The 12643-nt window shown below is 47.7% G+C and overlaps 1 protein-coding gene across 3 annotated transcripts; it reads left to right on the top strand.

Annotated features, from left to right (window-relative positions):
- Positions 1–670: 670 nt before the first annotated feature.
- On the top strand, positions 671–11267 carry smyd4 (SET and MYND domain containing 4). 3 transcript variants are annotated; one of them, XM_041893393.2, is made up of 10 exons: positions 672–1001; positions 3972–4116; positions 4215–4304; positions 4476–5628; positions 6168–6458; positions 7211–7380; positions 7621–7765; positions 8226–8342; positions 9340–9463; positions 9643–11267. In XM_041893393.2, exons 1-10 carry the CDS (start codon positions 868–870, stop codon positions 9770–9772), a joined length of 2499 nt encoding a protein of 832 aa, XP_041749327.1. In that variant the 5' UTR covers positions 672–867; the 3' UTR covers positions 9773–11267. The 3 variants fall into 3 exon arrangements, with proteins under 3 accessions (XP_041749328.1, XP_041749327.1, XP_041749326.1); XM_041893392.1 differs by having other exon boundaries at positions 7618–7765; XM_041893394.1 differs by lacking the exons at positions 9340–9463; positions 9643–11267 and adding an exon at positions 8804–8908 and having other exon boundaries at positions 671–1001; positions 7618–7765.
- Positions 11268–12643: the final 1376 nt, after the last annotated feature.

Below are 12643 nucleotides of genomic sequence, written 5' to 3'. Positions count from 1 at the left end.
ATGTCGACAATATCTTTAGCATACAACACGAAAGTCTCCCTCCATGTCAATGAGCGGGAAGCAGAGCGGGCAGCAGTTACGTACTTTTTTTATTTGTTTTTACCACAGATGCGCAGAAACCTCCGTATCAATAGTCGGCAGCCAATCCGTTAAACAAATAACCACTATAACTCAACAATACGTCTCAATACCTCCTAAAATTGCATGAAAATGGGAGAAACAGAACGCATCTTTGAAACAGGCACACTATACTACAATTTGTGATAGACCTATTGTGTTCAAGTAAACGGAGGATTTTATTTGATGCTTTTTGCGCGATTTGGACCATAGACATTAACATTTGGACAGTCCAGTAGTTACCACAGCCACAAAGTCATAATGCCCGTCTATTTCTACAATTTATCTTCTTAAAATGTGATGTTAAACCTAACCCTGACCATAACCACACTGCTAACTTTATGCCTAATCATAACCTTAAATTAAGACCAAAAAGTTCATTTCTGTTTTCATGAATTTTTTATGATATAACTTTGTAGGTGTGATAACTAGTGGAAACCGATTTGGTCCCGTTAATGTCGCTGATTTCACGAAACTTTTGTTCATTTTCCACCGTCTTGCCTTGCGTGGCGCAGTGTACCGAATCCGGGAGAGAGGACTTTCAATGTCGGTGACGTCGTCACATCGCGACTTCCGGATTCTCGTTGACTGCAGTAGAAGAGAAACTGCGCGCTGATTTTGAGCCTCAACTACAAATTTACACTGAGGTCAAGCAGTCTGTATAACCAAAATGGATACACAGTTTCTGAAAACACCACCGAAGCACACATGAGTTTCTCATCAACTACAGTTTAACGTTAGCTTCACAGAATGGACCTACCGTGTGTCGAGTGGCAAAAGCATGTTGAACAGAAGTGGAGCCGACTCACTCTTGATGAAAAGAAATGCTTCTCGTCCCTGTTGGACATAGATGAGGTCTTTGATTTTGGCCTGTCTCAAATAATGTGAGTAACGTTAGCCTGTACATGCACCTCTCTCTAGAAGGAATCCAGTTTTTGTTTCGTAGCAGGTTAGGATAATTAAAGTTGCTGGTTAAGATATTTAGGTTAAAGGTAAACGGAATCCCTTCTAGCTATGACCCTTCTCCTTACAGTTTTCAGCAATTAACTTCGCCCTGGACTAGCACACGTGAACTACATTTACATTACATTTTAGTCATTTAGCAGACGCTCTTATCCAGAGCGACTTACAGTTAGTGTATACATTTTTATTTTTTATACTGGCCCCCCGTGGGAATCGAACCCACAACCCTGGCGTTGCAAACACCATGCTCTACCAACTGAGCTACATCCCTGCCGGCCATTCCCTCCCCTACCCTGGACGACGCTGGGCCAATTGTGCGCCGCCCCATGGGTCTCCCGGTCGCGGCCGGCTACGACAGAGCCTGGATTTGAACCAGGATCTCTAGTGGCACAGCTAGCACTGCGATGCAGTGCCTTAGACCACTGCGCCACTCGGGAGGACAAACTACAATCCCGACGCAGTGTTTTAACGTTTAGAAATGTCAATAATCATCCTTGCAAAATGACTTTCGACACATATGGCCCTTATCTTCTGCTACACTTCCTGAGTTACGGACTCTGCAGAAGTCAGGGCATTCATACTTCTTGCGCTTCGCTGAGCAGCACAGAGCTGTTGCTAAGGAAAGTTGCTATTGGCTGTCCTAGAAGTCGCTAAATGACGTCATAAATAAATTTGCATAATTGGCCATGTGCATGTAATTGTGATGGATGCTGTAGGAGAGAGGAATAACGTTGTGGGAGAGACAAGTGAGTAAAAAACACCCTAAATATGTTTAGAACTACAAATGAACTTTCTTCTGTCGATTCTTGTTTTTTTTTTATGTCACAATTCCAACCCTCCTCCTTTTTCCGGGCTTGGGACCGGCAAAAGTGACACAAAAGAGACACTGGCGGAGTTACTTAGTTTTTTTTGTTGTTGCATGCTTCCCGCATGTGCGATTCATTTGCAGTCTGGACGCGGAGGGGTGAACATCTCCTGCTCTGACTGCAGCTGGGAGGGACCGCTGCGCGAGGACTGGGCCGCCTGTGAATGCTTTGGGATGGGGTGGGGCCCGGGTGGGGCCCACAGCAGCACCCGCTGCTCGTTGAGAAGAGTAAGAACGATACGTGCTTTCACGTCAGTCTCCAAAAGTCTCCAATAACACCAAAAAAAGTCGCTAGATTTGTCGCTAGTCGCTTTTTGGAAAATGTATCGCTAGAAGGGTATGAATACTCGCTAAATATAGCGACAACGTCGCTAAGTTGGCAACACTGTTGTCAAGGAAGTGGGTTTGTGTTTATACAGGACCTCCCGCCCTCACCTACTGTCAACCAATCATGTCAATGCGGAGCTATTATTATTACAACATTTCAGAGGCGCAGATGCCCTACGGAGCTCAAGTTGGCCTCTGCGTGCCTCCGGAGGCTTCGCAATTGCGTCACACCATCCATAAGACGCATTCGACTGCATTTTCGGATCAAGCATAAATTGGCTCTTATGCTTACACACAGGTCTCTGGCGCATTCTAGATAGCTAGTTAGCACAGGTGTCTGGCACATTCTAGATGGCTAGTTAGCACAGGTGTCTGGCGCATTCTAGATGGCTAGTTAGCACAGGTGGTCGCCTCTTGTTTTCAGTAAACAAGCGCTGTAACAGGAGATATGGCGATGTGGGAACACTAACCATATCATGGTGTGTATCCAGGGACGCAACTTTCCCCCCCACATTCTGAAATGTCTTTTTTGTCCCCCCCGCAGTTTTGTCATTGGAATGTGATACAAAACGACCCCTCAAAGCGGTCGGGCAGGCTGTTTGGAGTGTTTTATCCGACCCCCCCCCCCACTTCTAAAACCAAAGTTGTGCCCCTGTGTGTATCAATTGAACTTTTTTTGTTTGTTGGGAAAATGTATTTCTCGCTGATATGAAAGGTCCTTATGCTTTCAAAACCGTACCGCAAGCGACGCGTGTTAATGTTCAGATTGAGCATCGGGGCTCTTAACAACAAAAACCAAAAAACATACAGAAGACGCCTTCCTATGTGTAATGTAATGGAACTTAGAGTCCTGATCAAGGGCTGGTCAATGGCTAGTTAGCTAGCTTACTGACTGACTGAACTGCAAGCTAACTGACAACTGAAGTGATGTTCAATGCACGATAGTAGCTCTAGCAAGGTAACCCATGCAGCAATACATTGTACTGGATAATACTGTACCATAGAGTTTAAAAACCTCCTAAACGAACTTCTAGCTCAGTGGTTCCCAGCCGACTAAACTCAACGATTTACGACGGAGTTCAGCAGTGACTAGTGTGGTCGGACTGAAGCAAAAAAGCACCCAAAGATTAGCCGTCATTACACATGACATTGTCCACTTTGGGGTGGACCCACCTGTCTCAATCAATGAGAGAAGATTTGAAATAGACAAAATGGTGGCGACACATTGTTGGATTACTTCATGGAGCAAAACAAATATTTATTTTAATAAAGGAGCATTTTCTAAATTCAAACGGACCACCTGCAACTGGACACTGACATTTTTTAAGATACATGTTTGGCCAAATCGAAAATGAAAATAGTATCGCCAAGTTAAGGTTGGTCAGATTCTTTGCGCTACGCCAAACAGTATCTATCCTGTTACGGCTAACAGAGTTACGATCTGCTAGCTAGCTAGCTTCTAGCTAAGTCCAGGTGTAGTGCTTTAAGTGGTGGAAGGATGTCAATATTTTGCAGAACAGCAGCTACAAGTTTTCTGGTGGATGGATACTTGCTGAATAAACGTTTAAAAATAATTAAACGGCTAGAGCAGCATGGCACAGCTGCAGCATGCATGATCATTAGGCCTATAGCTCCTCTCTGGGGGCCCTGGTCATGTTCTTCAAATAAAGGTGCCTGTTTTTCTTTTGCCCTCTTTCAGCCAAGAGGACGTTGACTTTCTGTCGGGCATTTCTAAGGACTACCCTGTCCAGAAGGACCTTGAGCGAGCTGCCAGATGCCGGAAGGAGGGCAACAGCAGCTTTACATCCAGAGACTACACTGCTGCCGTTCTGCACTACTCACAGGTGACAGGTGACAAGTAACTGGCGAGTGTGTGTGTGTGTTTATTGTATTCTCCTTAACACTAATCTCCCTCCCCCCTCTCTACCCCCCTCTCCTGCAGGGTGTGTGTCATGCGTCTCTGAGCTCGGAGCAGCTCTCTATGTGCTATGCCAACCGTTCTGCAGCACTATTCCACCTACAGCGCTACAGGGTGAGTGGAACATGGTGAACATGACAACAACATCTCATCGGTTTATATCTTACGTGTCCATTTTTCTCACCACATCGTATTTTCGTGCCTTTGTGCGAACGTGTAAATACCTGTGTTCCGTCTTTGTATTGTTTGACTTCAGAGCTTCTCCAATGTATTTCTTCTCCTCAGGAGTGCCTTGAGGACATCGACAGAGCCCTAAACCATGGCTACCCAAGTCACCTACGGCACAAACTGCAGGACAGACACGCACAGTGCCTCAACCACCTCCCCAACGGGGTAGAGGGGCCTAACACCGCCGAACAGGGCGCAGGGAACCAGGCAGAGGGTGTGTGTAGCAGGACCAACTCAACAAAGCCGAATCCAAAGTCCCCAAACTCCCAGCAGCAGCAGCAGAATGGGAGTGCTCCTGTGTCGCGTCTCTCCCCTGGTGTGTCTGTGTGCTTCAGCCCTGGGAAAGGGCGACACCTGTTGGCCACCGAGGGAATCGCGGCCGGAGAGGTGATAGTGGAGGACAGGGCTTACAGCTGTGTGCTTATACCAGGGATGGGGGGAGGGAAAGGGAGGGAGAGAAGAGGAGAGACGGAGAAAGCAGGGGGAGTGTTTGGGACGGAGGAGAGGCACTGTCATCTGTGTTTGGCGGAGACGGTGAGCCCCGTGCCATGTGAGGGGTGCAGCTACGCTCGCTACTGCTCAGAGGGGTGTCGGAGGGGCGCGTGGGAGTGGCATCATCGCTGGGAGTGTCCAATCGGAGCCGAGCTGAGGGCTGCAGGGGTGATGTCACAGCTGGCGCTGAGGGTGGCATTAAAGGCGGGGGTTAAGGAGGTACTGAAGGCACGGGAACCAATCAGAGACGCGGATAATGATTCTAAACCAATCAGAGAGAAGATTAGCTCCGAGAATACCAGTTCTAAGCCAGTCACAGAAAAGATCAGCCCAAAGAAGAAGAATTCTGGGTCCAGTGACGCCACCTCTACTGAGCCTGAGGTCAACGACCCCTCTGTCTATTACCATGGTGATTCCTACCGGAGCATCTACCACCTGCTGCCTCACCTGAATGGCCACGCCCCCAGCCTGCGCTACCTGTGCTCTGTCACCATAGCAACACTCTACCTGCGGCTGCACCAGGCGGGACCTCCACCTGTGTCCTGGGAGAGGGAAGGAGCCTGTGAAAGCAGGAAGTGCAGCAACCAATCGCAGGCCCCCGAGGAGGAAGAGGGAGACCGCTGGGCTCCGGAGCTAAGCCTGCTGGGAAGTGTAGCTCTGAGACACATGCTACAGCTGAGATGTAATGCCCAGGCAGTGAGCCTGCTCAGAGACACAGGTGAGTGTGTTAGACCAGTCAGAGAGGAAGAGGTGAACTGAGAGGGCTGACTCCGCCCCAAAATCTGTCCGCACAAGAATAAAGTGTGGTTAATGAGAGGGTGTCGAATTTGGTCAACATAGAATTGAATTGCCAAGTGATGTTTATTTGATCTAATAGAAGTTTGGTAATGTTTAGGTTGTTACGTATATACTGATAAGTGGATGCTTGTGGCATCCCGGCAACTTTGGGGAAAACTATTTTATATCGGAGTTGTGCTGTTGTTCACATTCCCTCTCATTGGCTAGAATGCTCCCGCCTGCCTTCTGCCTTTTGCGGACATTTATTTCCATTGTTGGAGCAGACAGTCGAATATCTTGTCAATATAATAGATCATCTTTGGATCAGTTGGAAGTTCTTTATGCTACTTAGTTTGGTGAATGTGTTCCTATTCTCTGTGCACTGCTGTTTTGGGACTATGTAGGGAGGTAGACATATTCAGGAAGCACAAAGAGAGAAGATTTCCTGTCTGACCTTTTGACCTTCCCATGACCTTACAGGTGACCTTACTGCGGTGCAGTCCACCCAGGAAGTGCGCATTGCCACAGCAATATTCCCCACACTGAGTGTCCTAAACCACTCCTGCTGCCCCAACACCAGCCTCAACTTCAGGACCTCTCATACACACACCTCTCACCTGGTGTCACCTGAACTGGGCTCGCCTCAACCAGACCTAGGCTCTACTGATGAACTGGTTTCTACTGGTCCTGGGGCTCGTTCTGCTCCGGTCTCTGTCTGTATCAGAGCATCCAGAGACATCTCTCCTGGACAGGAGATCCTCCACTGTTATGGTGAAGAAGAGACATGTCTGTCAACCCTGTGTCTGTCTGTCTGTCTGTCTCCCTCCCTCCTGTCTGTCTGTCTGTCTGTCTCTCGTCTGTCCGTCCATCCATCCGTCCGTCCATCCATCTGTCTTGTCTGTCTGTCTCCCTCCTGTCTGTCTGTCGGTCTCTGTCTGTCTCGTCTGTCTGTCTGTCCGTCCATCCATCCATCTGTCTTGTCTGTCTGTCTGTCTCTCTTCTGTCTGTCTCTCTTTCTGTCTGTCTGTCTCTCTTCTGTCTGTCTCTCTTTCTGTCTGTCTGTCTCTCTTCTGTCTGTCTCTCTTCCTGTCTGTCTGTCCTGTCTGTCTGTCTTTCTGACAGTCTGACAAGTCTTTCATCCTCAGTTTATTTTCCTCTGTCGCTGTTTCCTGATTCAGTGTCTGAAACTCCTTTTTCAATGTTTATACTCCTAAACATTATACACCTTGTGGTTCTTTTAGAACTGGTTGTACTCTCTCTTCCCCAACCTCTCACCATCACTTCCCAACACCTCTCTCTCCCAACCCTCTCTCTCTCTTCCCCAACCTCTCCCCATCTCACCATCACTTCCCAACACCTCTCTCTCCCACCCCTCTCTCTCTCTTCCCCAACCTCTCACCATCACATCCCACCCCTCTCTCTCTCCCCCCCCTCTCTCTCTCCCCCCCATCTCTCTCTCCCCCATCTCCCCCCTGTCTTCTCCACCCTCCCCCCTCCTCCCCATCCCTTCCTCCCCCTCTCAGGTCCCCACAGCAGCAGGATGGTGTTGTGTGAGCGTCGGCGCCGCTTAAAGGAGCAGTACCACTTCCTGTGTATCTGTCAGGCCTGCAGTCTGGAGCAGGCGGAGGGGCCAGGGGGAGGGGCAGGGCCAGACACACATCTACAGTGTGGGAAGTGCAAGGGACCTCTAAAGGTGGGTGTTTCTCATCTCTATTTGCATGTATCTTTCTTCTCAGTAAATGTTTCTATTTGTCAAACGTACCAACTGCCCACTTCTGTTTTACTTGGGCTAGTAATTCATCCCCAACATCTAGTCAGAGGAGAGGAGATGGTGCCAAACTATCCCATTCATCATCAACCAATCAACATCTGTGTGTGTGTGTGTGTGTGTGTGTGTGTGTGTGTGTGTGTGTGTGTGTCTGTGTTTCAGCAGTGCAGCGTGGACGGCGCTGGGTGGTGCGTGTGTCTGCGGTCGTCTTGCGGTCATCGTGTGTCACGCTCAGAACTGGACCTCAGACTGCAGGAGGTCAGAGTTCAGCTGGAGCAGGCGGTGGACCTCCTGGAGACAGACAGACCAGGTGTGATATGGTACATGACTGGCTGTGATTGGAGATGTTGGTAATGTCATTTTCCTTGTGAAATGTGTTTGTTCTCCCCATGAGTTCAATGTTGTTTATGTGAGAAATAAGGTGGAAAACTCTCTTACTGCCCTTTACTAACCCCACCTTCTCTCTCCCCCTCCCTTTCTCCCCCCTCCCCTTATCCTTCCCTCCCCCCTCCCTCTATCACTGCCCACCCTCCCCCTCTCCCTTCCTCCCCTTTTCCCTCCCCTCCCCTTCTCCCTCCCCCTCCCCTTCTCTCTCCCTCCACCCTCCCCCTTCTCCCTCCCCCCTCCCCTTCTCCCTTCTCCCTCCCTTCTCCCTCCCCCCTCCTTCTCCCTCCCTCCTCCCTCCCTCCTCCCTCCCTCCCTCCCACCTCCCCTTATCCCCCCTCCCCTCCCCCTCCCCTCCTCCCTCCTCCCCTTCTCCCTCGCTCTAGACCAGTCTGTCAGGTTGTTACAGAGAGCAGTGTCTCAGGCTGATGTCTTCCTGAGAGAGACTCATTCTCTACAGGGACAACTGGCTGATGCCATGGCCAGAGCATATTGCACTATGGGTGAGGAGAACAGTGGTGTGTGTGTGTGTGTGTGTGTGCGCACGACCGTGCATGTCTCTCTGTTTCTCTTTCTCTGTCTGTGTGTTGGTCTCTGTGTGCCTGTAGTCTGGTCATTCTTGTAGTGACTGTGTCCCCCCCTCTCTCTCTCTGTGTGCCTGTAGTCTGGTCATTCTTGCAGTGACTGTGTCCCCCCCTCTCTCTGTGTGCCTGTAGTCTGGTCATTCTTGTAGTGACTGTGTGTCCCCCTCTCTGTGTGCCTGTAGTCTGGTCATTCTTGTAGTGACTGTGTGTCCCCCTCTCTGTGTGCCTGTAGTCTGGTCATTCTTGTAGTGACTGTGTGTCCCCCTCTCTGTGTGCCTGTAGTCTGGTCATTCTTGTAGTGACTGTGTGTCCCCCTCTCTGTGTGCCTGTAGTCTGGTCATTCTTGTAGTGACTGTGTCCCCCTCTCTCTCTGTGTGTAGGTGAGTGGCGAGGTGCAGCGTCCCAGTTGGAGCGTAGTGTTGTAGTGACTGTGTCCCCCTCTCTCTCTGTGTGTAGGTGAGTGGCGCGGTGCAGCGTCCCAGTTGGAGCGTAGTGTTGTAGTGACTGTGTCCCCCTCTCTCTCTGTGTGTAGGTGAGTGGCGAGGTGCAGCGTCCCAGTTGGAGCGTAGTGTTGTAGTGACTGTGTCCCCCTCTCTCTGTGTGTAGGTGAGTGGCGCGGTGCAGCGTCCCAGTTGGAGCGTAATGTTGTAGTGACTGTGTCCCCCCCTCTCTCTGTGTGTAGGTGAGTGGCGCGGTGCAGCGTCCCAGTTGGAGCGTAGTGTTGTAGTGACTGTGTGTCCCCCCTCTCTCTCTGTGTGTAGGTGAGTGGCGAGGTGCAGCGTCCCAGTTGGAGCGTAGTGTTGTAGTGACTGTGTGTCCCCCCTCTCTCTCTGTGTGTAGGTGAGTGGCGAGGTGCAGCGTCCCAGTTGGAGCGTAGTGTTGTAGTGACTGTGTGTCCCCCTCTCTCTGTGTGTAGGTGAGTGGCGAGGTGCAGCGTCCCAGTTGGAGCGTAGTGTTGTAGCCATCAGCTCCCAGTATGGAGAGGACAGTATTGAACTGGGAAGACAGCTCTTCAAACTGGCACAGCTACACTTCAATGGGTGAGAACAACTCCCAATGAGGACTGGGGCAGGAGAGAGCCAATCGTATACAGCTATATGTTTCTGGCTCCGACCTCTCCGTCTCTCTCCCCTTTCATCACTTATAATTTCCCCTTATCCCCCCCACCATCTCTCTCTCCCCCCCCACCATCTCTCTCTCTCTCTCCCCTCTCTCTCAGGGGTTTCCCAGGGCCAGCTCTCTCTGTGATGTCCAGGGCCAGAAGACTCCTGTCCCTCCACTGTGGACCCCACTGTCCTGAGGTACAGGAACTACAGGCCATGGAGGACTGTCTACAGGGGGCGATGTAACACGCAGAGAGACTGGCAGGGAGCGGAAGCAGGGAGAGCTATGTGTGAGAGAGAAACGAGAGATTGTAGCAAGAGTTGTAGTACTTGAGTCCGGTCTCGAGACCACATTTTCAGTGTCTCGGTCTTTTCTCGGACAGTGAGGACTCTTAATTTCTTCTTGAGACCAGCCTAGACCAGCGGAGTAAAAAAACACTCATCATTATCAGCTGCCATTCAATAAGTGCATAAAACCGCTTCGCCAGGCCAAATATATATATATATACATACACACTCCTTTCTTGAAACATGAATACCTGAACAGTGTTAACATCTATTGTAGACGTGTTTGCACTGCGGCGAACCTGTTGGACCTTCAGTGTGTGACAGGTTCATGATTCTGAAAGGACAGCAACCATAATACCAGTGTAGGAGAGTGCACTTTTTGTAAAACACAAAGGGTCAGTGGTGTAGTGGAGGCTATAGGCAGGTATAGGCAATATCCTCACTTCTTACTCCCTACTGATACGTATCAAAGCAGTGTAGTGGAGATATACGACTTATTAACTATGTAGTACAATAGAGAAATCATGCACAAAGTAGCCTGCGCAATCGCAAAGCAAGTGAAATGTATTCACATGCGCGCCGCCACACATAGCCTAGTTTCAGCGGAATATCATCTGCAAGAGGGATCTTCCATGGAGCAGCGCACAGAAGAATGACATCAGTTAGCCGGTAGGAAAGGAAAGACGTTTCACCTTTATGATATCTACCAGTAAATGCTAACTAAGGCAACAGTGGTGGGTATGCAAACCAGGTATTGAAAAAAAGTTTGGTCCGAAGTCTTAGTTATAGTAGGCTATTTGTGATGTGCAATTCAGTCGTAATGCGCTGTTTGCATCAGAGGTGTAGGCATGAGTGGGCCTGGGTGGACACCCAATGGGGAGCCAGGCCCTGCCAGCCCCACCCAATCAGATAGAGAAAAAACCAAAAAAAGATTACATTATTATTATTATTATTATTACAAAAAACACAGTTCCACTCACCAGATGAAGGTAATTTGAAACAACCCTTTCCTGCGAGTCAATGATCAAAAGTGCCCTCTTTGGCCTCATGGGTTTTGGCTCATCTTATTAATATTATTCATAATTTCATAATTAATAAAGATTTTTTTTTTTTATAAATGGAAATCCTGTGTTTCTATGTCAAACTGTTTTGTTATATTTCAGTCTTCTGTGATGAATATAACGTGTAATATATATAGCCAATGGCTGGCTTAGCTAGCTAGATTTATCTCCCCAGGGACGACCAAAGAAAAATCCTGATTGGATATTTTTCTCTTCAGTGTTAAACCTTTCCTTTCCAACAAAAACTGAAGAGATTAAATCAGAACAATATTGAAAATAATAATAGAATTAGTAGTATTATTTTGTAAATCCTTAGCTCTATTCTGAAGGCGTAGAAGGCCCTCATTGTTCCCCACTGTGTAATAATATAATTATCATTCTTAATATATTATTATTATAATTATTATATAAATTCTTAGCTCTATTCTGAAGGCGTAGAAGGCCCATTGGTCCCCACTGTGTTTGGGTTAGTAATAATTTGTAGAGTGGCTCTATTTTCCCTCAGCATGAATTTCTTTCACCATTCTGAATGTCTAAAGAATCCATATGTTCTTCTGAAATATGAACACAGAAATACTGGACATTTTAAACTCATTATGGTGGCGATTTGACAATTACCATCGTGGTCTTGAATTGGTTTCGGTTTCGGTCTTGACTCGGTCTCGGACCCCTTTTCCCCCTCCCAGTCTTGGTCTTGACTCGGTCTCGGCCCCCCCTCGGGTCTTGACTCGGTCTCGATTTGCTCCGGTCTTGGTCTTGAATCGGTCTCGCTTTAGGTGGTCTCGAACACAACACTGGATTGTAGCACCATTTATGTTTCTAATAAAGAAGAATACGATACATTATTACAGAGTTTTTGTATCTGTGGTTCTAGATGACACCAGTGTCCAAAACACAGCGAAGGCTGGTCACCAGAACGTGATCCACACAAAAGCTTCGGGACCTTTAGTGCTTAGGAAGAAAGGTCCAGAAAAGTCTGCAGCCTAAGTCCAAAAATGGAGGATTCTAGCTTTAACCACAACAATTCTACGAATGGAATTTACGTTTACACATACTTTAATACATACATGTTTCGTTTCCAATTCATGTAATTCATGTCATTCCAACGTGTCTTAATAAAGTATGGTCATTTCATATCATGAGGGGAAAAGAAAATATTCATAAATTGCCCGTTTTAATTTTGTCACTAAATCAAGACAATTGTGATTTAGTTGTATAGCCTAATCCTGTATTTTTTATCAAATGAAATTACATTATTTCAAATGGCACAGATTACATTATGTTGCCTTTTTAAGGTGAAACGTTTGTATGAACTATAGGCCTTACATGTTGGGGAATGAGAGCAGAGAGAGTGGCTTGTTCTAGTCCAATCGTTGAAGCAGGCTCAACCGATACCCCGCCCCTTTTTTTGTACAGACAGAAGAACTAGCCAATAGTTGTTTAGAGCACACATCGCTTCACACTGTTTGAGTGAAAGAGACGAGTGCTGGCAGCTGAAAATAACTTTTTTTCATATCACGGATCATTACCAAAAATACTTGTCACGATATCCGTTAAGATACTCGTTTTGTCTGAGTAATAGGCACACCTCTACTGATTTCCCCAGACATACACACGCTGTTTTACTCACTGACTAGCTATGTTTCCTTTAACTTGTCCAGGGATTTTGTTACTAACTTTAGAAAGTTTGCATTGAAAATAGATGCAACAATGAATTGCCAGCTAGGGTGTGATTCCATTTAACTATCGTGTGTCGATTTTTAAAAAC

Source organism: Coregonus clupeaformis, chromosome 13 (genome assembly GCF_020615455.1).
Source record: "Coregonus clupeaformis isolate EN_2021a chromosome 13, ASM2061545v1, whole genome shotgun sequence".
Taxonomy (NCBI): domain Eukaryota; kingdom Metazoa; phylum Chordata; class Actinopteri; order Salmoniformes; family Salmonidae; genus Coregonus; species Coregonus clupeaformis.
This window is presented reverse-complemented; position numbering and strand designations above follow the sequence as displayed.